Source organism: Theropithecus gelada, chromosome 3 (assembly GCF_003255815.1).
Source record: "Theropithecus gelada isolate Dixy chromosome 3, Tgel_1.0, whole genome shotgun sequence".
Taxonomy (NCBI): Eukaryota; Metazoa; Chordata; class Mammalia; order Primates; family Cercopithecidae; genus Theropithecus; species Theropithecus gelada.
This window is the reverse complement of record NC_037670.1, coordinates 72322398-72346300: the sequence shown is the minus strand read 5'-3', so window position 1 is coordinate 72346300 and position 23903 is coordinate 72322398. Positions and strand designations below refer to the sequence as shown.

At 37.9% G+C, this 23903-nt stretch overlaps 1 protein-coding gene across 1 annotated transcript in view; it reads left to right on the top strand.

The window, feature by feature from the left end:
- The window catches only part of SUGCT (succinyl-CoA:glutarate-CoA transferase), a 736947-nt gene that overhangs the window by 541456 nt on the left and 171588 nt on the right, over positions 1-23903 (top strand). The window contains 1 exon segment of the mRNA XM_025381064.1: positions 18803-18880. Within this exon segment, the coding sequence (XP_025236849.1) occupies positions 18803-18880 (78 nt within the window).

The following is a 23903-nucleotide window of genomic DNA, read 5'->3' as shown; positions in this document are numbered from 1 at the left end:
AAAGCAAATTTAAAAGTACTGGCCAGGCTGGGCACCCGGTGGCTCAGGCCTGTAATCCCAGCATTCTGGGAGGCTGAGGCAGGCGGATCACCTGAGGTCAGTAGTTTGAGAACACCCTGGCTAACATGGCGAAACTCCGTCGCTACTAAAAATACAGAAAGAATTAGCCAAGCATTGTGGCGTGTGCCTGCAATCCCAGCTACTCGGGAGACTGAGGCAGGAGAATTGCTTGAACCCAGGAGGCGGAGGTTGCAGTGAGACAAGATTCTAGCCTGGGTGACAAGAGTGAAACTCTGTCTCAATGAATGAATGAATGAATGAATAAATAAATAAATAAATAAAGTACTGGTCCAAGAGAGAAGAGAAAAACCAGGAAAATCCAGCATGAGTGAAGCCAAGTGAAAACACTGTTTTAAGAAGGCGGCAGTTTTCAAGGGTGGTGAGAGCTACAGAGAGGTGAAGTAAGGGAAGGGAATAAAAGTTTCCACTAGTTTGAGCATTCCAAAAGTCACTGTGGGGAAAGAATTACTCTCTATAGAGAGGGGACCAAAACCATTTTGCAGCAGGTTTAGGAGTGGGGATTGGGGAACGGGGAGGCAGCGAGTGAAGACAAGTCTTTTAAGAGTCTAGGTAGGATAGAGAGAAGATAAGGTGGGAGCACAGGATGTGACAGCAAGGTTCTTAATGATTTTGAAATTTAATGTATTTTATTTTTTAATAGGTATGCCAGTAAGTATAAATGCTGAGATTGATAATTCAGATAATGAGAAGAAATAACTGGTGGATATAAGCCTCTGTATAGGGTAAAGAGAATAGGCTTTGATCCACAATTTGAGGAAAAGAGCCTTGAATGGGAGAAATGCCTCTTGTGGCCGGAAGGAAAGAAGAAAGAAGGGAGGGCCACGTGCAGTGGCTCACGCCTGTAATCCCAGCGCTTTGGGAGGCTGAGGTGGGCGAATCAAGGGCCAGGAGATCGAGACCATCCAGGCCAACATGGTGAAACCCTGTCTCTACTAAAAATACAAAAATTAGCTGGGTGTGGTGGCACATGCCTGTGGCACAGCTACTCGGGAGGCTGAGGCAGGAGTATCGCCTTTACCTGGGAGACAGAGGTTGCAGTGAGCCAAGATCATGCCTTGTACTCCAACCTGGCGACAGAGCAAGACTCTGTCTCAAAAAGAAAAAAAAAAAAAAAAAAGAAAGAAAAAAAAGAATGGGTAGGGATATAGGTTAGGTTTTTTTGGTGGGTGGACAGGATATTTAGGGATTTTCTGCTTCATGTTTTCCATTTTTCCCAAGGACTGGTAAACAAGAATGTTTTCCAAGAATGAAGAAGGAAGTAGTGGGCGAATAGTGGGAAGACCAATGATTTGAAGAAGCTACTGTGTGGAATGGAAAAAAAGAAAGCCAGCCAGGGAAACCAAGAGTGTGTTCTGCTAAGTGCTGAAGATCTAGTGACTTCAGATATAATACATTTATGGTCTGTGTGTTTGTATGATTTCCCCCAACACTGCATAGGAAAAAACAAGTCTGATAATTAGATTAGTTCAAAGTCATAGGTTTACTTGACGGGTACAACATAAGTAAAGAAGTGTATACAGCAGATTAATGTCAAGAAAGATGTTAAAGTGATGGATCATGGACTTGCAACTCGAAAGATAAGAAAGTGCTGATGGGGACGCTTTGGTAGGCTGAGCATGAGGATTGCTTGAGCCCAGGAGTTTGAGACCAGCCTTGGCAACATAGTGAGACCTTGTCTCTACTAAAATTAGACGTGGTGGTGCACGCCTGTGACTACTTCGGAGGCTGAGGTACGGGGATCATTTAAGCCTGGGAGGTCAAGGCTGTATGGTTGTGCCACAGCACTCCAGTCTAGATGACACAGCTAGATCCTATCTCAAAAAAAGAAAAAAAAAAATGCTGATTTTTAATGAGATAGAAAACATTTTGTGTGTCTATTTAGTTGATTGTATGGTTTTTGTTTTCAATTGTTAATGTAATTAATTAAATTTATTGATTTGCATATGTTAAGCCAATCTTGCATCCTAGGAATAAAGCCTACCTGATCATGGTGTATTAACTTTTTGATGTACCGGATTTGGTTTGCCAATATTTTGCTGAGGATCTTTGTGCCTGTGTTCATCAGGGGTGTTGGCCTGTAGTTTTCTTTGTCTGTTGTGTTTTTGCCAGTGTTTGGTATCAAGATGATACTGGCTTCATAGAAAGAGTTAGGGAGGAGTCTCTCAGTTTTTTTTAATAGTTTCAGTAGAATTAGTGCTATCTCTTCTTTGTATGTCTGGTAGAATTTGATTATGAATCTACATCTGGCCCAGGGCTTTCTTTTTCTTTCTTTTTTTTTTTTTTTTTTGGTAGGTTTTTAATTACAAATTTAATTTCAGAACTTATATTGGTCTGTTCAGGGTTTCAATTTCTTCCTGGTTCAATCTGGGGAGATTGCGTATTTCCAGGAATTTATTCATTTCCTCTAGACTTTTTAGTTTGTATTCATAGAGATGTTCATAATAGCCTCTGAGGATCTTTTGTATTTCTGCGGGATCAGTTGTAATGTCACCTTTGTTGTTTCTGATTGTGTCTATTTGGATGTTTTCTTTGTAATCTAGCCAGTGGTCTACTGATCTTGTTTATCCTTTCAAAGAACCATTATTTTCTGTTTAGTCAACCCTTTGTACAGATTTATGGGTCTCAATTTTTTTCAGAAAGCAGCTGAGAAAAAATTATAAGGATATTATATTTGATACCAAGAAACCTGATATTCATAAAATTAGAACATTATATAATCATAATTAAAGCAATTATTTAATCACGGTTCCAGTGCTCATTGTTAATCTTCTTAAAACTGAGATTTCATACTTGAGTTAATTTGCATTTGTCAGAATATAAATGATACACCTTTAAATTATTTTACAGTATGATATATTGGTGAATGGTATTGGCTGAGTCCTTTCACATCTTAGAATGTTTTTGTGCTGTCTTCACATACGAAGTGTTGTTTGTCTGAGTTCAGAATTTTAAAATTATTTCTATTTTCAAACAACTCCGAGGTATTTAATGGTTTTCTGCCATTCATTGCTTCATTCATCTTTATTTTTATTTTATTCCTTTGTAGATAATCTTCTAATTTATGTATGAATAGTTGTAGATTCATTATATGTAACTGAAGTATTTACCAAAATATTTTTATCTTGGGGATCTTTTCATTGATTCATTCTCTAAAACAGAAAATTTTCTTTAAAAAAAAAAAGTCAACTTTGGAGACTTCTGCTTCCAGAAAAGCAGAATAAATGTTTGTACTTTTCTCTATTCCTTCTGCTAAGTAAAACTGAAAACCCTAGATATTATATATAAAACAAACATAAGAAGACTCTAAAAAGTAAAGAGAAAAAGGCAGACTGGTTAGGCATCTCAAGACCCAAGAAACAATATGATGGTCAGTTCTTTTGTACTTATATATTCCAGAGTTAGAGCTAAAGAAAGTGGCAACCTAGAAACATGAATAGGCCATGGACAGTGAAAGCTCCAAGAACAGCCAAAAGACAAGGAAGGGGGCAGCCCCACAAGACAAAAATCTTTTAGACAATAACTGCTTTACTCTAGCCAAACACCACTGAAAAATTGTGACCTCACCCCCAATCACTCTAAAGCCAAGGTGGGAGCCTAGACTTCTACCCTTGTCAGAGTGTAATGAGACACTCCAACCCCCCTGACAGGGTGTTCAGAGAAGGCCAAATAAAGAACCAGGACTTTCATCTCTGCCAGGCTGAGACCACACAGGGAGGCTGAAATTTCACCTCTACTCAGTAGTAGCAAGGCCCCCTTCTGTGATGTCGGTGCCACATGAGGAATAGGACAAAGATTTTTTGCCCCTTCCATTCAGGGCAGTTTTAAGTGGAGACCTACTGGGGAGCCAGAACTCCCGCTCCTACCTAGTAATGAGTGGTTTCTTCCTCTCCAGAAGGTCTAACATAGGCCAAATGGGGAACCTAGACTTCTACTCTAACTTGGCAGTACAGAGGTGACTGTATTGAAGCAGAATTAGATGAAGCCAGCTAAAACATAAGGTTTAAATAAGGTCCAGAGTCACATAACATAATACCCAAATTGTGTAAGTTTCAAAAAAAAAAAAAAATCACTCATCCAACCAAGAACTAGGAATATCTCAAATTCAATGAAAACAGACACTCAATAGATGCCAACAGAGATGCTAGAATTATATGACAAATATTTTAAAGCAGCCATAATTAAAATACTTCAAGCAATTATAAATATGCCTGAAAGAAATGAAAATATAGAAAATCTCAGCAAAGAAATAGAAAGTCTCAGCAAAGAAATAGAAAATCTAAAAAAGAATCAAATGGACATTTTAGAACTGAAAAATACAATAACCAAAAAAAAACACTCCAAAACAAAAAAACCCACAACTCAGTGGTGGATTTAACAGCAGAATGAAAGGAACCAAGAAAAGAATCAGTGAACTTGAAGATAAAACAAAAGAAATCACCCTTAATGGACAACAGATAGAAACTAGACTAGAAAAAAAGAAATAAGCAGAGCTTCGGGGACCTGTGGGATCTAACAGCCCTGTTACTGGAGGCCAGGAAGGATAGAAGAAAAAGAGTAGCGTGGAAAAAGTACTAGAAAAAATTTGACGAAAAGCTCACCAAATTTGTTGAGAGACATAGTTGTAGAGATTCAAGAAGCGGAGCACACCCTAAACAAAAACCTAAAGAAATTAATCCCAAAATGCATCATAATAATGAAAACTAAAAACTAAAGACATAGAAAAAAATATTGAAGACAACTAAAGAAAAATAACACCTTCCCTACAGAGGAAATACAATTTGAATGCCTGTAGCTTTCTCATCAGACATCATGGAAGCTACGAGGAAACTGCACTCCAGCCTGGGCGACACAGTAAACTCCATCTCAAAAAAAAAAAAAGAGAAGAAGAAAAGTCTTATATCAATAATCTAAGCTCTTTCTTACCTCAAGAACCTAGAAAAGCAGAGCAACATAAAACAGAAAGAGAAGGAAGGTATTAATAAAGGTAAAAGCAGAAATCAATGAAATTCAAAGCAGAAAGCCAAGAAAGAAAATCAATGAAATGAAGGGCTGGTTTTATGAAAAGACCGATAAAATTGACAAACCTTTTCAAAGACTGCCAAAGTTAAAAAGGAGGAAGACAGAATGTACTAATATAGGAAATTAAACAGGATATTACTACAAACCTTGCAGATATCAAAAGGATAATAAAGGTATACTATGAACAACTGTACACACATAAATCTGATGACTTATTTTTACATTAAAAAAATTTTTTTTAGAGATATTGTCCTGCCATGTTGCTCAAGCTGTTCTCAAACTCCTGAGCTTGACCAGTCCTTCTGCCTCAGCCTCTTTAGTAGCTGTGCCTGGCTTAAATTTGACAACTTATATGGAATTGGCCTTCTTTCAAAAATACAAAATACTATAATTCACTCAATATTAAACACATAATATAAATAGCCTTTCAATTATTAATAAAATTGAGGTCGAAATTTTAAAACTCCCCCAAAAGAAACCTTCAAGCCCAGATGATGGCAAGGGAAAATTCTACCAATGTTAAAAAGAAAAAATTAACACCAATTTTACACAAACTTCTAGGAATTAAAAGAGGACAGAGCACTTCCAGTTCATTTTATGAACAGACAAGGAAGTACTCAAAAGAAAGCCACAGACCATTATCCATCATGAATATAGAAGCAAAACTACTTAAAATATTAGCAGATGGAATTTGGCCATATATAAAAATAATGATATACCATGACTAAATGGGGTTTATTCCAGGGTACAAGTTACAATGCTTGAAAACAAAATGTTGTCTGTGTCTTGCTCAGATTTTGATAGGAATTGTGTGAAACCTGTAAATCAATTTGGAGAGAATTAACATTTTTCCTCTGTTGAGTCTTCCAATCTGTGGGACACCATGGATCCATCATATTAATAGGCTAAAGATGAACAACCACATAATCATGTCAGTCAACTAAGAAAAAGCATTTGACAAAAATGAAACACTCATTCATTATAAGACTCTCAGAAAAGTATAAACAAAGGAAAACTTTATCAGCGTGATAAAGAGCATCTACAAAGTTCTGGAAGTTCTAGCCACCACAACAAGGCAGGGAAAGGAAATAAAAGATACATGAATTGGAAAGGTAGAAAATAAATGGTCTTTATTTACAAATGACATAATTTACTATGCTGAATACTTCTAGAACTAATAATTGAGTTCAGCAAGGTAGGGGGTGCATATTAAACACATCAAAATCAATTGTATGTCTATATACTAGCAGTGTACATGTGGACACCAAAATTAAATATACAGTACCATTTACATTCTCTCAAGGATAAAAATGAAATAGATGTAAACCTAACAAAACATATATAGCACTTGTATGTTACAAACTACAAATGAATGAAATCAAATATACTTTTCAAGTGGAGATATACTTGAAGACAACATAGGAAAGATGTCATGTCTCCAAGTTGATATATAAGTTTCATGGAATTCCTATAAAAATCCAAGCAAAACATAAACAAGCTTATTCTAAATTTTTTATTTAGAGGCAAAGGATCTAGTCTAGCTTAAACAATTTTGAAAATGAAGATTAGGAAAGTAAGAATTAGTCTACTTGGTTTCAAGACTTATTTTATAGCTACAGTAAACAAGATGGTGTACAGAGAACAGATAGACACGTAGATCAGTGAACAGAAGAGAGAACCCAGAAATAGATCCCCACAAATATACCCAATTGATTTTTGACAAAGGTGCAAAAGCAATTCAGTAGGGAGAGAGAGCCTTTTTAACAAATGATGTTGGAGAAACTGGACATCCATTGGCAATACAAAACAAAAAACAAAAAACCTAACCTAAGTTTCACATCTTATACAAAAATTTACTCAAAATGCATCACATATTTTAAGGAGAAATATCTTTAGGATCTGGGTTAGGCAGAGAGATCTTAGAGCTGACATCAGAACACCGTCCATAAAAGGAAAAAATGGTGAATTGAATTTCATCAAAATTAAGAGCTTTCCTCTGTGAGATACTTTATTAAGAGATGAAAAGACAAGTTACAGAATGTAATAAGAAGAAACAAACTATTGATACGTGCAGTGACTTGTATGGATCACCAGGGAATCATGCCCAGAGATAAAGACAATCCCAGTAAGTTACATATGGTAAGATTCCTTTTATATGTACATTCTTGAAATAACAAAATTATAGAAATGGAAACTAGATGAGTGGTTGCTAGGATTTAAGGAGAAGGTGGGGCCAGAAAGGAAGTGGATGTGGGTGTCAAAGGGCAACGTAAAGGATCCCTGTGGTTATGAGACTGTGGTGATGGAATATATCTTTACTCTATCAATGTCAACATCCTCACTGTGAGATTGAACAATAGTTTTACAAGATGTTACTGTTGAAGGAAACTGCGTAAAGGTTATGTGGGAGCTCTGTATTATTTCTTACAACTGCGTATGAATCTATAATTATCTCAAAATAAAAATTTCAATAATATTAATTTCATGTAGGTGTAGTTTACATACAATAAAATGTCTCCTTTCTGTGTGTACAATTTGATAAGTTTTGATAAATGTATAAATGATAAATGTGGTGGTGTATATCCACCACCACAATCCCCCAAACAGGCTCCCTCATATCCTTTTGTAGGTGATCTTCCCCCATCCCAGACCTTGGCAACCTGTAATATGCCACTATAAATTAGTTTGTGTTTTCCAGAATTTCAGTATTTACTTTTAAACCACAATATTTAGATCTCTATCAATATCAGTAACATTTTCTTCAATAAATTGTAACTAGTTTTGTTCCATTTGTCTTTGTTTCTTATTTGGAAAATTCTATTTTGTTTAGATTAAAACTTGGAATCTCCATCCTCCACGTCTGTTACCTTCTTTCTCATGTTGTTTTCATTTCTTTGTTTCTTTCTTCCATGTATCAGGAGAACATCTCGTCTTTGCCCCTTAATCACTGATTTGATTTTCTGTAGAGTGATGTGTCTGTTACTTTCACCAACATGGATTCTAATGCTGCTCTGTGCTAAGTATTTCTTATAAACCACCTGTGGGCTCTGCTCCTCTCTTTGCTGCTCTGACTCTAACTTCCCATGGCCTTTCATCATTTAGTTTCTTCTTCTGTGGATGCTATTTCATCTCTTTGCCAAAACTCCCTCTGAACCACTGAGTCACTTCCTCTATTTAAATCTTGCCTTAAAGCCTTCTTTTCCTTTTTTATTTATTTATGAATGAAACTCTCTGTGAGGAGTTTTGTGGTTCTATTTAAGGGAGCTATGTAAAGCTGAAGAGTATTATATAACCATCCATAAAATGTCTCTGACTGAAGTACAACATACAAATGGAGGCTGTACAATTCATAAACTTCTTTTATAGTCACCTATCACTTAATAAATATGAGGGGACTAACTGCATTACATTTTTTTCATGAACAAAAACCAATCTTTGAAACAAAATTGCCTATGCTTTGGAGCCGATTCTATCTTTCATGGTCTAAAATTTATGCATTGTGACATTATACTGTTGGAGATAATAATTCTTCCCTCAATTATACAAAGGGTTTTGCCACTTTAAAAGATATTCCAGATATCTAGAAACCTTTTCTACGACCCAAACTCTTCCTGTCAAAGCCATTTAAAACAATAACAAAGAGCCACTACAACAATAACAACAATGAAAACTAGCCACAGATTTTACACTTTTAAATGTTCTATTAAAATGAGGGTTGATCCGATTAAAGATTAAGCATATTATGAAAGAAAAAAAATGTAAAAGGCTTCAACTAGGAGACCATTCTTTGTTTTTTTGAAAGAACAGGTTTGTTATTGTTAAAGTACCAAATACTATTTCTTCCTGGAAAGAATAAATTTTATAAAAGGAGTGGCTACATAAAATGGAGACTTTTACTATAGGATATATAGTCTGTGGGAAGTTTCATTACCTTGTAGTGCAAACTCCCTGTTGCAGTTTATTTCCAAATCTGATGCTTCACTTCAGAGAAATAGAGCTGGTTAGTGCCACTTATGGTGGAAGAATAAGTCCTTTAAGGATGGGCAGGGATTTCAATTCAAAATGGCATCATATTCACATTTTATGAAATGTCCTTCCCTGGCTCTCTACTGAAATACTAATGAAGACATTTAAAAAGGCAGAACAGTTACAAAAACCGAAGACAGTTGTGAACCGTTTGACAGCTACAGAGGAATTCTCACCAACCATAGCAGGAAAGAACCTGGGTGGGGACCAAAAATTGTGGCCCCAGCATGCATGCCTCCACTTCCAAAGAATAGCCTCATCCAAGAAAAATAAAACAGTAAAATAAATAAAAATAAATTGGGAAATGTATAAAAATGGCTCTAGTTAACAAAAAGAAATGAAGAAATCCAGACAGACTGGTTTTGTTGTTGTTGTTGTTGTTTTAGGGGAAAGGTTGATATAGAAATAGTTTTCTGTTGAAGTACATAGCAATATTAGAATGTATATCAAAAATGATAGTAAAGAACTATAGAAAATCAAGTCAGTGATTTAGGAGACAAAGATGAGAAGTTCTGCTGTCCATAAAGCAGAAGGTGGAGGTGGGTGCTGTATATTAGGAAGGTAGTTTTTGATTGAACCTAGTGTACTTAGAAGGTGGAGTAAGGTCATAAGAATATAAATTAGAGTATGACTCTAGAGTTGAAAAGAGAATCTCTCCTCCTGTTAGATAATTATATGTAATATTATGTATGTATTTCTAAAATCTTTTTTTTTTTTGAGACAGAGTTTCACTCTGCTGCCCGGAGTGGAGTGTTGTGGTGTGATCCTGGCTCACTGCAACCTCTGCCTCTTGGGTTCAAGCAATTCTTCTGCCTCAGCTCCCCGAGTAGCTGGGATTATAGGCACGTGCCACCATGCCCAGCTTATTTTTTGTATTTTTAGTGGAGACGGGGTTTCCGTGTTGGCCAATCTGGTCTCAAACTCCTGACCTCAGGTGATCTGCCCGCCTCGGCCTCCCGAAGTGCAGGGGTTACAGGCGTGAGCCACCGCACCTGGCCAATTTCTCAAATCTTCTAATGTGTAATCACATACATATAAAATATACATTGCCTATATGCATATATATTTGTATGTGTAGAAAATGTGGTGTGTTTTAGAAGGAGAATGAGTAGTTAACTGTGCAAGTTTAGTTATGCTAGGCTCAGAGAGAGAAAAAGGCACAACAGTGAGGCCTGGATTAATAGAAGCACATGGTGCTAAAAGAAACATCTAGTGAGGCCACTTAACCTACAGTTGGGGGTCAGAAGTGATGTCTAAGATGAAGGAGGTATGGGAGTTGGGCAAAAAGAGTCAGGGAAATTGCTCCATGCAGAGGCGCTTTCGGCTACAGACGCCTGGAACTGGAAAAGTATAAGGAACTGGGAGACATCCAATATGGATCAAACACAGAATAAGCAGTAAGAGTTCGGAGACAGAGGTGTCAGAATGGAGAGGACTGCTGGGAGATGAGGCTGGAAAGCAAGGAAGGGGTAAGTGACACAATTCAGAAGTGTCCTGTCAAGGAGTTTTGACCTAATTCTTTGAACAACGGTGGAGAAATATGAACAAGTATATAGACAAGAAAGATGTCTGTGGCTGCAGTCAGATTGGAGAGGACTCAGGGAGACCAGTGAGGTGGCTGAGGCTAGTCACATCTGGAAAGCCGACAAAAGCGAGTAATATCAAATATATAATTAACAGTAGCTGGTAATTGATTTAGATTTGGATGGGGTTGGGGAGATGTGGGAGCCGGAAACAGGAGGCATTGAGACATAATGATATGAGCAAAAGCTCTGAACTCAACAGTGCCGGGCTTACTTTGTAAGCATCATCAGTCTTCTCATCTGGCAAAGGGACTGATAAAAAAAACTTACTTCATGGAGTTATTGTTAAATATAGATAAAATAGCATATAGAGTATGCTTAGAAACAGTATAGAATTGAAATATGGCTACTATTACTTTTCTAACAATTATTACTTCATCATCAGGGCAACAAGTGAAATATGTTTTATGAGATCTTGTGTCTAGATCTTTTGCCAATGTAGATTTTCAATTCATGGGCTAAATAGGAGAAGTATATACCGGATCCTGCGTAATGCTTACTTGGGTGTTACTCATCAAAGCAGAGAAACACCAAGGAGAAAAATCCCTTGTGGTTTTTTTTGTGTGTGTGTGATGGAGCCTCACTCTGCGCCCCGGGCTGGAGTGCAGTGGCTCAATCTTGGCTCACTGCAACCTTTACCTCCCAGGTTCAAGCGATTCTTCTGCCTCAGCCTCCTGAGTAACTGGGATTACAGCGTGCACTACCATGCCGGGCTAATTTTTGTATTTTTAGTAGAGATGCAGTTTCACCATGTTGGCCAGACTGGTCTCGAACTCCTGACCTCAGGGGATCCTCCCACCTCAGCCTCCCAAAGTGCTGGGGTTTCAGGCATCAGCCACCATGCCCGGCTTATTCCCTTGTGTTTTGAAGTTGCCTATTTTGTTTCTTCACACAAAAATTGTTACAAAAACCAAACATACAAACCCAAAGCTTTCAGAATGACTACGTGTGTGTGTGTGTGTGTGTGTGTGTGTGTGTGTGTGTATGTGGTGTATAAAGGGTCATACTCTTTAACATGCCATGCTGTGAAGTGCTCACAGAAGTCATTCACCTCCCATGTGAGTTTTCCAAATGTTCCAAAATGTATGATGTATGTATGGAAAAATAAGCTTGCCCAACCAGTGTTTTTACATTTACCTCTAACGCTACAGCTTTTATCATTGTGCAGCCTGCATGCAACAGGCAACAGTTACAACAAATGTGTCACCACTGCATAGTAAAGGTGATCCTGTTTCCAAACAGAAAGGGTTGGAACCTAACAGCCAGATGTCCTATCTCTTTCATTCGGCCAACTCTGCATTTGAGGACCTGTTCTCTAAAGCACCCCTTCTTGGTTCAAAAAAGGAGGAGTTCTGTCAGCCGCAAGTGATAGAATACTTAGCTAATAGTGGTATAAAAACAGAGTTTATTTTAATCACTCACCAAGGTGGTAGGAAGTTGCCAACATTAATTTACTTACCCAACAGTGTTATAAGGGACCTGAGCTGTGTACTTGTTTTACTCCACAATCCTCTGCTGTCAGCTTTTTACCCTTATGCATGTTACATCCCTGCTATAAGATAGCTACGTCAGCCCCAGACATCATGTGCGTAGCAGAAACTGGGAGGAAGGTGCTGTGTGATGAACTCTCCTTCTACCTGCTCCTTTTATAAGACAGCTTCTTCAGTCAACTCCTGTTTATGTCTTATTGGTCAGAACGAGTTCCATGCCCACTTCTGGCTACAAGGGAGGCTAATAAGAACGTTCATATCTTGCTTTTAAAAAATCTCCATAGCAGGAGTCAGTCAAAAGAGAATAGGGTTGGAAATCATGTTGGGTTAGTAGCTGTATCTATTGCTACATAATATACCCCCAAATGTAGTGGCTTTAACCAAAATAAGTGTTTCTTATTTTTCAGTTACTGTGGGTCTGAAATTCAGAAGCAATCTTGGTTGATCTTGACTGTCACGTGTTGGCCTGGGCTGCACTCATCTGAAGGTTTGACTGGGGTTGCAGGTGCTGCTTCCAAAGTGGCCCACTGACATGGCTGGCCAGCTCGACCTGGCTATTAGTGGTCAGCTTTAGTTTCTCCCCAGTAAACCTCTCCACAGGGCACAGTCTTTGGCTTCCTCCAGAGCAAATGATTCAAGATATCAAAGCAGAAGCTGCAATACCTTTTATGACCTGTTCTCAGAGGTCAGACATCCTTACTTCTGCAGTATTTGATTGAACACAGAGGTCATCCCTGTTCAGTATGGGGGACACCAAACAAAGGCGTGGCTAGTAGGAAGCAAGGATCATTGGTTGCCATCGTGGAGACTGGCTACCATAGCAGCAAAATCTAAGGTGCTGCCCCTATTTTATCTCTTCTCTCACTCGGCATTGGTTTTTTGCACTCATAGTAACATTTTTACAGCTTTTCATGCTTCCTGTCCATAAGCGGCAATGAGTGAATATGTGATGAAGGAAAAAGAGACTTGATCTAAAACTATTTCTAGTTGTCAAAAAACAATTTCCCATACTTCCTTATTTCACCAGAAGAATCCCTCTGAACTACCAGCCACCAAAAGAAAGAAAACAGTACACAATGGGGTGTGAATGGCAATTCCTACTTTCCCTTCCTGGGCAAATTTGCTGGAACCAAAAAAATAAAAAAGAAAAAAAAGCCCGACATCACTGAGTGATTTTTAACAAAATTCCACTATAATAACATCGAGTGAATGGTGTGAATTGTTTTTCCAGTAGTGAACTGTTCATATAGTATATTTAGATGAGACATAAGGACAAGGAACTGTAACATTTTGAATACAGTTTTGTGCTTTAGGGCAGATATTTTTTCCTACATGAAGAAAACATGGGTAATTCGATTCAGTGAATCTCACACTGTAACCAATTTGGTTTGTTTGTCCTGGGTTTTTAGAACAGTCCTTTCACTACTATTGCAAAGTGTTATTAAAAGCAAACAACAAATAAACCCGTGACAAATAAATAAATAAATAAATAGAAAACGTAACCACTTCAGCTCATAATTTTGAAGTTCCTTCTGGTTGACTTTGGTAGCCACCTAGATAGTGATGACCAAGAATTATTCAAATCAGAGAATAGACATAAGAGGACTTCGGAGAGCCCAGGCCACCCTTCTAAAGGGTTCAGGCCATTAGGCTTCCCATATTCTTATGCTTCATTCTCATTTATGTGAAGGTATAAACGTCTCTGTAGTAGGTCTACCCAGTTCATATATCTTGACATTACATTCACTGAGAAAGGAGCATTTCTAATATCCATTATGCTAAAGAACAAAGCCCCTGGTGTTTATCAATCTTGAAGATAGTTGAAACCTATCTTGTGAAAACTGTATCTGGCGTTCGCCTTTTGTTTAAGATTTTTTCCATGCTAGCCCACCATTCCTGGAGTGTGTATGCCTGATAAGAACAGATGACCAGCTCAAAGGTGTACCTTAAAATGAACACTTGCAGATACATTACTGATCTATGCTAGAGTATGTTAAAGAAGGCTAACAGCTTCTCTCTGACTAGACAAGCTTGCATTCTACCACAAACAACTGCCCTCATTTATGCTAGTCTCTTGAATGAAGTCAAGAGCCTCTATTTACAATGAATAGTACTCTAGATAACCTTTCCCAGTTTGCTGCTGTTCTGCTGGCTGGATGCAGAGAACACCTTTTCTGGCATGGACAATAGAAGAGAGCCAGTTGACAAAATAGTGATAATCCATTAACTTTGGAAAATTTATGATTAAAAAAGCCCACATGTAGAAGGCATAATCCTGAGTCCAAGGCCAAATCGCTCAGGAACTAAAATTTAGTTTGTCTTCGTTAAAATCCTCCTCCCTTTTCCCAATCTCATTTGTTGTCCTGTGATTGATACTCTTATTCACATCAGTATTCTGTCATGATGAGAATTTCACATCCAGTCTACACAATACTTAACTGAAAGCTACTTACCATACTGCAGCATTTTGTGTTATAATATAGAAAGATATGCTATTTGATTTTTTTAAGGCATTGTTGCTAATGCGTGGCCCTCCATCCTAAATTAAATGGTTAGATGAAAGAAAATGTAATGTCATATTTTGGACCCTTCAGCTTTTTAAGGAACAAGTCCACATTAGGTCATATCTTAATCTTCACAGAAAGTTTATTTTGCAGAGAAATGCAATCCTCTTTCTCAGGCAGAATAGAGAGGAAGGATTTACTATCAGAATCACCTAAATAAATAGAGCTTGTTTTTAAGTTTTTGGTTTGGTAATAGATGGATTTGTTTCTTTGAAAAAATCAAAGTCAATTGTTTAACATCTGCAAAGGATTCAGGATATATTATGTTCAATAAGTGTTAACTTTTTAAAAGGGGCAAAAATTCAGCAGATAGAAACAAAAAAAAATCTCAATACAATAAATGTTAGCATCTGAGAATCTCTCTTTGACTTATTCATGAGTGTTACTTAGAAGTCTGTCTGAGGCTCATTAGGCCATTTAAAATCACAGGTCTATCCATATGTAGACCAAATGTTTAAGAAAGGATTACACACCCACAAAAGAAGTAAAAGAAAAATAAAAGGCCTGAAGACTGTGCCTTGAAAGTCCCAGGGTGTGTTCTCTTCTCAAGAGGTAATTATACTCTACTCCCCTCCCCACCCAAGGATGTAACTACTTGTTCCATTAAGTTTTACAGGAGGAAAAAAATCTCATATTTTACATTGGTACAATCCCAGTCTGGAGGGAATTTTGAAATTTCTAACTTGGAATCACATATCCCCTATTCTGCATTTTCTGTGCTCCCTTCGATTTTGGTGACCATCGTTACCATATACAAATCAGGCATGTGTGGCCAGTGTAGTCATGATCATTCTACGTGGGGTTGGCAATCTTCTAAAGTAGTACAGTAGGTGAGGCGCTAGGGGCAGTCATAAGTAATGAGATGAAGCACCATGTCCACATTTAAAATTAGGAAAATTCATGCACTTTGAACTTGAGCAAAATTGTAAGTGCGAGCATGTTTTCACTAGCAATGGACAACTGAAGACTTGCTCTGGGATATTAACTTCAAAACATCCGGATCCTCATTTATAATACACATCAGATACTGGGAACCATGGGGTTTGTGATATCGTGAAATATATAGGACATTTAGTCTTTCTCTAAAGAAAGCACCTAAAAGCCTTGGAATCTCCAGAGTGATTAGTGTGTCTTTTGTATGCTAATGAGACAGCGTGACTCATTAGATAGTAGTGATTGGCAGCCCCTATACAATTTAGAATGAGTTTGGTTACCAGAAAAACCAAAGCCTAATTAGAGGGTTGGAATTTTCAGCCCCACCTCCCCAAGCTCTAGGGAGGGTAGAGGCGCTGAAGGTTGAGCTAATCACCAGTGCCCAATGATTTAATCAATTATGTTCATGTAATGAAGCCTCCATAAAAACCCAAAACAAGGTTCAGATGAGTTTTCAGATAGCTTAATGGGTAGAGGTTCCAGGAGAGTGGCACACTTTGTAATAGAACCCAACTGGGGCTCACTTTCTCAGTACAGTAAGACCAGATAACACACCGAGGTTTTGCAGGAGTAGAAAGGAAGGCATTTATTGGCAGAGTGCTAAGCAAGGCAAATCAGGCAGCCGATGCTTCTTTCTCACTTGAACTCCTCAATGGCTTGCAGGTAAGGGTTTTTTAAGGCACGCATAAATTTCAGGAAAGCAGAAGTTACCGGCAAAGTCATAAATCAAAACATGGACCATACACATTGGTTTGACCGCAAAAGGCAGGACCTCTTGAAGTAGGGGACCCACAGGTCAGAGGTGGATTCAAAGCTTTTCTCATTTGTGGCTGGTTCAGGACATGAAGCTTTGTTTAAAATTAGGGATCAGCAAAAAAGAATATTAGCTCTAGCTCACGGACATGACTTCCTCCAGGCCCTCAGGAAGAAATTTGGAATAGAGAACAGTGGTCAGAGTTCAGCCCTCAGTTTTTCGTGCAGGCAGATCTGCTTGGTGGGGGTCTGGGTTTCTGAAAAACAAGTCAGGGGTGCATGTGAAGATATCTTGAGTTTCTATAGAGAACCAAACATTCTTGTGACTAACTTCCTTAGCAATTGTTTTAGGCTAGTATTACCTTGTTGCTTATCAAATTGCTTATTTACTTCTCATGGTTAGCTAGGTGCCTGGAATTTCCCTTGAAGGAACTCAGGATTTTCCTTTATTTCCATGCTTCAGGGTCCCCCGCAGGCCCCTAAAAGAGGGATCCCTGCTCCATCTCAGCCTGGAAAGGGCATGGAAGCTCTGTGTCCCTTCTCCCATTCCCCACCCTGTGCATCTCTTTCATCTGGCTGCTCATTTGTATCCTTTGTAGCATCCTTTGTAATAAAAAGTAAATGCAAGCAGCATTTACCAGACTTCTCTGAGCTGCTCAAGCAAATTAATCAAACCCAAGAAGGGGGACCAGAAACCTTTTATAGCCCGTCAGTTAGAAGCACAGGTCATAACCTAGGGCTTGTGACTGGCATCTGAAGTGGGAGGCAGTTTTGTGGGACTGAGCTTTAATCTGTGTGATCTCTTGTTGTCTCCAGGTAGATAATATCAGCACTGAGTAGAATTACAGAGCACTCAGTTGATGTCCACTGGAGAACTCATTGCTTGGTGTATGGGAAGAAATCCCCACACATCTGGAGTCAGAAGTATTGTATTTACTGATGTGTGAGAATAAGAAAAACGCTTTATTTTTTTCTATGTCTATTAAGGTTTCATAGAAAACTGACTCCCTCCCATCCCCTCCCCACTCCCCGCAAAAAATTCACCTACTTTCTGTGGGAAGAAGGAGAAGAGTTAATTTTTTGTTTGATTTACATAGCTTGAACAGAATCATTCTTTTTCTGTTTTGTGAATGTGGACCTAAGTTATATTTATCTCATTTCTTCTACATTTTTGGTGTCTCCCAAAGGAAAAGATCTGTTTGAAATGAAAGGTCAGTGTGTATTGTTAAAATGGAAAAGGTTACTTCCATTTTTGTTATTGTTCTTCTTTCAACAGTTTTTGGAACTTGTGCCCTGTCAGTAGTGAAATAGGATTCCTTTGCATTTTTTAAATTTGTCAATTTACTTTACTCACTTTATATCAGTAAATTATCCTTTTAAAATTTACTTTAGATGACTTTTCTGCTTAAAAAAAAAAGTAACCCTTGACTTTTTCTGAAAATAGAAATTTTAATAAAGACAATTTCTCAGTCATTCTTTATTAATTCCAAGAGGCTTTTATGTTCTAGTTAAGAAAGTGATCAGGGCGATTTTCCTGATTTGCTGGTTGTCAGCTTGAAGTGAAGGACAACATCTTTTGTTAAAGCCTATATAGCCCTGAAACTTCTACAAATGTCGCTTCTCAGAGGGCTGTGAGAAAAGGTTAGTTTTTCCACCTGTGCTCAAGACCACCCCCTTCCTTTCTTCAGGGCAGACTTCTGAAGTCTGAGCTTGTGCTTTTTTATCTTGGGTGCTTATAAATGTTTAATTTCCATCACAAACACATCCCACTGGTTTGGATGCATTTGAGAAATGGCTCTAGTGGAAGAATGCGGAAGAAATTTGGTTGTTAGAAGTTCCCTTTCCCACTGTGGGAACCTTCAGACATCTTGGCTGTGCTAAAAACTACTGATCAGCCTGTGGTGGGGAGATGGATACTCCATTGCTTGACTCTCAGTTGACCCTTGTCAATTATGTTGAGAAGATGAGACAATCTCTGTAGTGAATTTTAAGTTCATGTGTTTATTGAGCATATTAAGTGTCAACATTCACTCTCAGACATTGTCACTTAAGTAGGTAACTGCGTGAAATGGCTTGGGATTTGGCAGTCTGTATTAGTTTTCTGTTATTGCCATCACAAAGTTCCAGAAGTGTCGTGGCTTTAAACAAAACAAATGTATTATCTAACAGTTTTGTAGGTCAGAAGTCTCACATAGGTCTCACCAGGCTAAAATCAAGATGCTGGCAGATGTATTCCTTTCTGGAGGCTTTGGGGGGAAAAAGCCATTTCCTTGATCATGTGTGTTATTGGCAGATTTCAAATCCTTGTGGTTGTATGACCAAGGTCCCTGTTTTCTTTGCTGATTGTCAATAGAAGGTTGTCTCTGGCTTCTAAAGCCTGTTGCATTCCTTGGCTCATGGCCCCTTCCTTCATCTTCAAGGAGCAGCAAGGGTGAGTTGAGCCCTTCTCTTATTGCATCTCACTTCCTGCAGCCAGGAAAGGATAATCCAGGATAATTTCTCCATATCAAGGTTTGAGACCTTAATTACATCCATCCTTGTTCATTTACATCCCAGGTTTCGGGTATTAGGACATAGCATCTTTGGGGAGCCATTATTCTCTCTGCCATAGTCATGTGTTGTTTAATGGACAGAGATGCAAAGAGGCATTCCATTTTACTTAGATTCCATTTCGGAGACTCTACCCCACTCTTTAAAAAGCCTTTCTTGTAATTTTTAAAAACATTTTTATCAAAGTAATTCATACATATGGTTTGAAGAAACAAGTAGTATGGATAGATTTATAATGAAGAACAGCATAACCTTGTGCCACCTCTCCTCTTCAGATTCTTGTCTCTGGAAAACTCTGGAAGTTATTTATTCTGCTAATTATATCTATATTTCTAAATAATAAAATTAATACTATTTCCTAATATTTTTTGAATTTTAGACATTTATTCTGTTCCATGGACAGTGAGGATTTAGCTCTTTTGTTCCATTTTCTACACAACTCACAACCTGCTTCTCTCTCTCCCTTCCCAGTATAATCTTATATCACTATTTTGGTTAAATAAGTAGCTAACTAATATTTACATTACTATGAGTATATAAATGTTTCTCATAGTTGAGACACGTAGTGTTTTATGAGTTTTCATGGTTGTTGTTGTTGTTGAGACAGAATCCTGCTCTGTTGCCCAGGCTGGAGTGTAGTGGTGTGATCTTGGCTCACTGCAACCTCCGCCTCCTGAGTTCAAGCAGTTCTCCCCCCTTAGCCTCCCAAGGAGCTGGGATTACAGGCATGTGCCATTGTGCCTGGCTAATTTGTGTGTGTGTAATTTTTTTTTTTTTTTTTTTTTTTTTTTTTAGTAGAGATGGGGTTTTACCATGTTGGCCAGGCTGGTCTCAAACTCCTGACCTTAAGTGGTCCACCTGCCTCTGCCTCCCAAAGTGCTGGGATTACAGGTGTGAGCCAACATACCCAGCCTTTGTGAGTATTTTCCTGAATTTAACAATTTGACTTCATTCATATACTGCTTAATTTTCTGTGTTTGTTCTAGTAATTCAGACCTAAATTCTCTACTAGAGATGTAAAACTGCGTGATACAATTTTTAAAAATCAAGAAATTTACAAATTATAATTTACCTAAAGACATCCCTCTTGAAGCCCTCTATCCTGTCACTCTGATGTGGATTAATTCTCTATAGACATTGCTGTTCGACTGTCTTCCTGAATTGTCCTCTCACCATCAACTTAGGACCATTTTCTAGAACCCTGTTTTCCTACTGGAAAAAGATACATACGATATAATTTTGTAGAGATTTGCATGCATCTTTATCCCATCTTTGATTACCACCTTTGATTGGTAATTGGCCAGATGCCAGTCCTCTTCTACCTTCAGAGTTGCTGTTGCATGCCTCATCCCATTCTAATTCTTCATCTTTTGATTGTGGTTTTTTTTCCCTTCTAGAAACTTTAAAAATAATCTTTTAATATCTGGTGACTATTTCTCAGTAATATGTTTTAGTGTAGATCTTTTGTCAAACCTTGTGCTAGTTGGGTATTCTTTGACTCATTTACTCATAAGTTTTAGGCCTCACGCATGGCTCATGCCTGTAATCTCAGCACTTTGTGCGACCAAGGTTGGAGGATCCCTTGAGGTCAGAAGTTTGAGACCAGCCTGGCCAATGTAGCAAGGCCTCATCTCTACTGAAAAAAATTCAAGCAATTTGGAAGTTTTCTTATATTAATTATTTGAGAATTTCACACCACAGCTCAATCTGTTGTTACTTTCTAGATAGATCATTCTAGTTTTCTATCTCTTTTAGTTCTGTAATTCTATTTTATAGCTCATCTATCCAATTGTCTGCATTCATACTCTCGTTCTCTGAATGAAAAAGCATCCTGTTTTTATTTTTTTATGATTATAATGTTTTACCTGAGTAAATGTGGTATAGTTGGTTATACTTTTCTTCTGGTTCTGGTTTCCTGTTCCATTGTTTCCCTTTTTTGCTTCACTTTGTCTCTATTGTCATGTTTGAGGCAGTGAGATGTACAGGTTAGAAGCATGAGCTCTAGATAAAAACTGAAAGACGGTGAAACTAGCCATACTACTTAGTAGCTTGTGACCTTGAGCAAGTTACTTTTATGTACTTTACTTTCCTGACTGAAAAATGAGAATAGTAATGGTACTTACTTCTAAAACTGGTATAAAGTAGTAATTAAGTTTATATGTATATATGAAAAACATTAATATATATACATAAAGAAATTAATTTGCATAAAAATTAAAACGTGCTTAGAATGGTGCTTGATACACAGAAAGACAACATTGACTATTGCTATTTCAGAGTGTGGCACTGATAAGCTGACTGGGAGCTTTGTATGTGTGAGCAGGATTTGACGACTAGCAGCTTCTTGAGTGGAAGCAGATAAGATGGAAAGCTGGCTTTTTCATTGAAGGACCCCAAATAAGAGGATCTACACATCCATTCTCTTGGTCTGTTCAGTTCTCTAGAGGGAAATTCTACACATCTCTGCCTGTGGGATTTAAACCTAATTGTCTTTGTTCTAGGAGCCCAGTCGGGGAAGGAGGATAGGGAATGTCATATTTGGCATGTGAATTTTCAGTTAATTGTCTTGGTTTTCTGCATGGAAAATCATTTTTGTTACCAGCTGTGGATGGTGTTACAAAACCTATAGCTTCTATGTTCAAAACTGCTAGAAAGCAGGGGGGAGGGGCAATCACCTATTTACAAACTTTGAGCCAATGCTCCTGTTTTCAGTGTTACCCTGCACACCCACCTTCCTCAGGTTACTCCGGTCCTAGGATTCACATGTTTGAACTGGCTTCTTTCTCACTGCCCCCACCCCCAACCCACAGTTTCATTTTTTCCCATCTTCTAAGTTGATTACCGCTTATCCACTGCATTTTCAACCTATAAAATGTTGTTACCATCTATCATCATCTGTTATTTCTACTCCTCTTCTCTTTGCCCTTCTAGGTTTGTTCTTCACAAAAAAAAAATCTCTACTGTCATTTTGGTGGAGAATTATGAGGGAAGAATAATAAACACTGTGTTCAACCTACCACGTCTAATTGTCGCTCTCCAAGCAAGGGCTAGCTCCACTGGCAGAAGGGGACATGGAGAAAGCAGACATTTAAGCAGAAATTCTTGTTTTGAGTTTTGTCTCCTTTTCTCTGACACTGGTGGACTCTCTTGATGTAGTAGTTGTAATTTCTTGAGAAGACTTTCAGTTTTACTCCAGCTCCCTCCCAGGGAGTGGCAGATTAATTATTTTTTAGCTGCATCAATAGTTGATGGTCTAGTCCCTTCTACCTTTTCTGGTGGCTATTTGGTGGCCCCACAGCACCCATATCCCCTGTAACCTCTGTGTTCCTTTATAAGGAGCTGAGGAACCGCTGAGTTCTTTCCACCCTCAAAGTTTCGTAGAGAACTGGAATGGGTATACCCACAATTTTGCTTCCCACAAACACCATACTGTTATAGCCCCTTTGTGTCCTATTGGCATGAGCTGATCCAACAGATCTCAGTTCCTCAGTCATCTCTAGATGAGAAGCAAGCACTAGCCTCTATTTTTAATTTGTGCCACCTACACCCATACAGACTTCAGAAGACTTATGGCAAGCTTCTTAGGAACTCCTTCCCCAGGCTTCTCTAAAGGCTTTCAGGTTCTATGAGTGAGCAAGCTTGAAGCAGAGAGGCGGTGGCTATACTTGGAAATGGTGGAGATAATTTATTTTTGTTCATTTCTTTTGTGTGTATTTGGAATTACAGGGCCCCCCAACTTTTTTAGCCACCAGTTTATTTGCCATCAAATTACCAAGCAGTTTGGTAATTTGGAACTATTCATTCTTCTACAGTTTTTATTGAACATTCAAGATGTTAAGACTTAATTTGGATACTCTTATAAAAATCTGTAATCTCAATAGTATTCTTAATGCAATGGTCAGTAATTATTAGTCCTTTGATAAGCAAAGACCTTGGGACTCCCGTGGCACAATCAGTCTTGGCCCAACAGGTTCAACTTTCTTCCACGTGTCAACGTTGCAATCGATGCCGTTAGAGACCCAGTCTTTCTCTGTTACACAGATTCCTGGATCAGTAGAGTCAGAAAAGGGTCTCTCTGTTACCAGAGATTTATAGTGATATGTTTCATGATAGGAATTTTGCTTCTGAGTTCACATTTGCCCCAAGAAATTACAATCCAAGTCTTGTACCCAGTCAGTGGAATAGTTGCCCTGGGACTTCCATTTGTCTTGAAATTATATTTGTCCCTAAGATATCATGTAATAGTAAAAATTTAAAAACAATTCCCAAAGCCTCTAAGCAGTTGTATCTGAATTACAGATTGTTATCAGACTGCTAAAAAAAATTTATATAATATTTAAAAGAAAATAAGTTACAAAATTTCTAGCACATGTTGGTCACTATATTAAAGACAATATGAAAAATAAAAAATTTCAAAGGAAATACACTCAAGTCTTAACACTAATGGTGTTTGGGAATGAGATTGTGATATAAAAGTTAGGGCTAACTTTCCCCTTTTAAAAAACGTATCTCTGCATGTTACAAATTTCCTATGTTGAAATTGTATCTTTTTGAGTTAGAAAAAATAATTTACACAAGCACATGATAGAAATTACTAAATTAAATTAAAAGTAGCATATTTGTAGGGAAAATTAGTATTTAAATTCTCTGTTCATATTTTTAAAAAATTTTTGGAGAGAGTAAAGATTCTAAATCTTTACCCCATCACGCTACTGAATTCTGAAAAGAAATGGATTTATGTAAAGGCTAACTTAAAGGACTATGGAGTGTAGCAAATGTGGTAGTTTTTACATAGACTATTGCTGGTTCAGTTTATCAAGGAAGGAAGGAAAGGGAGAGACTTATTTTTCTGAGGCAAAGATCCAACTTAAAGTTTCTTTAAAAACTTCTTGTAGGTTAAGACA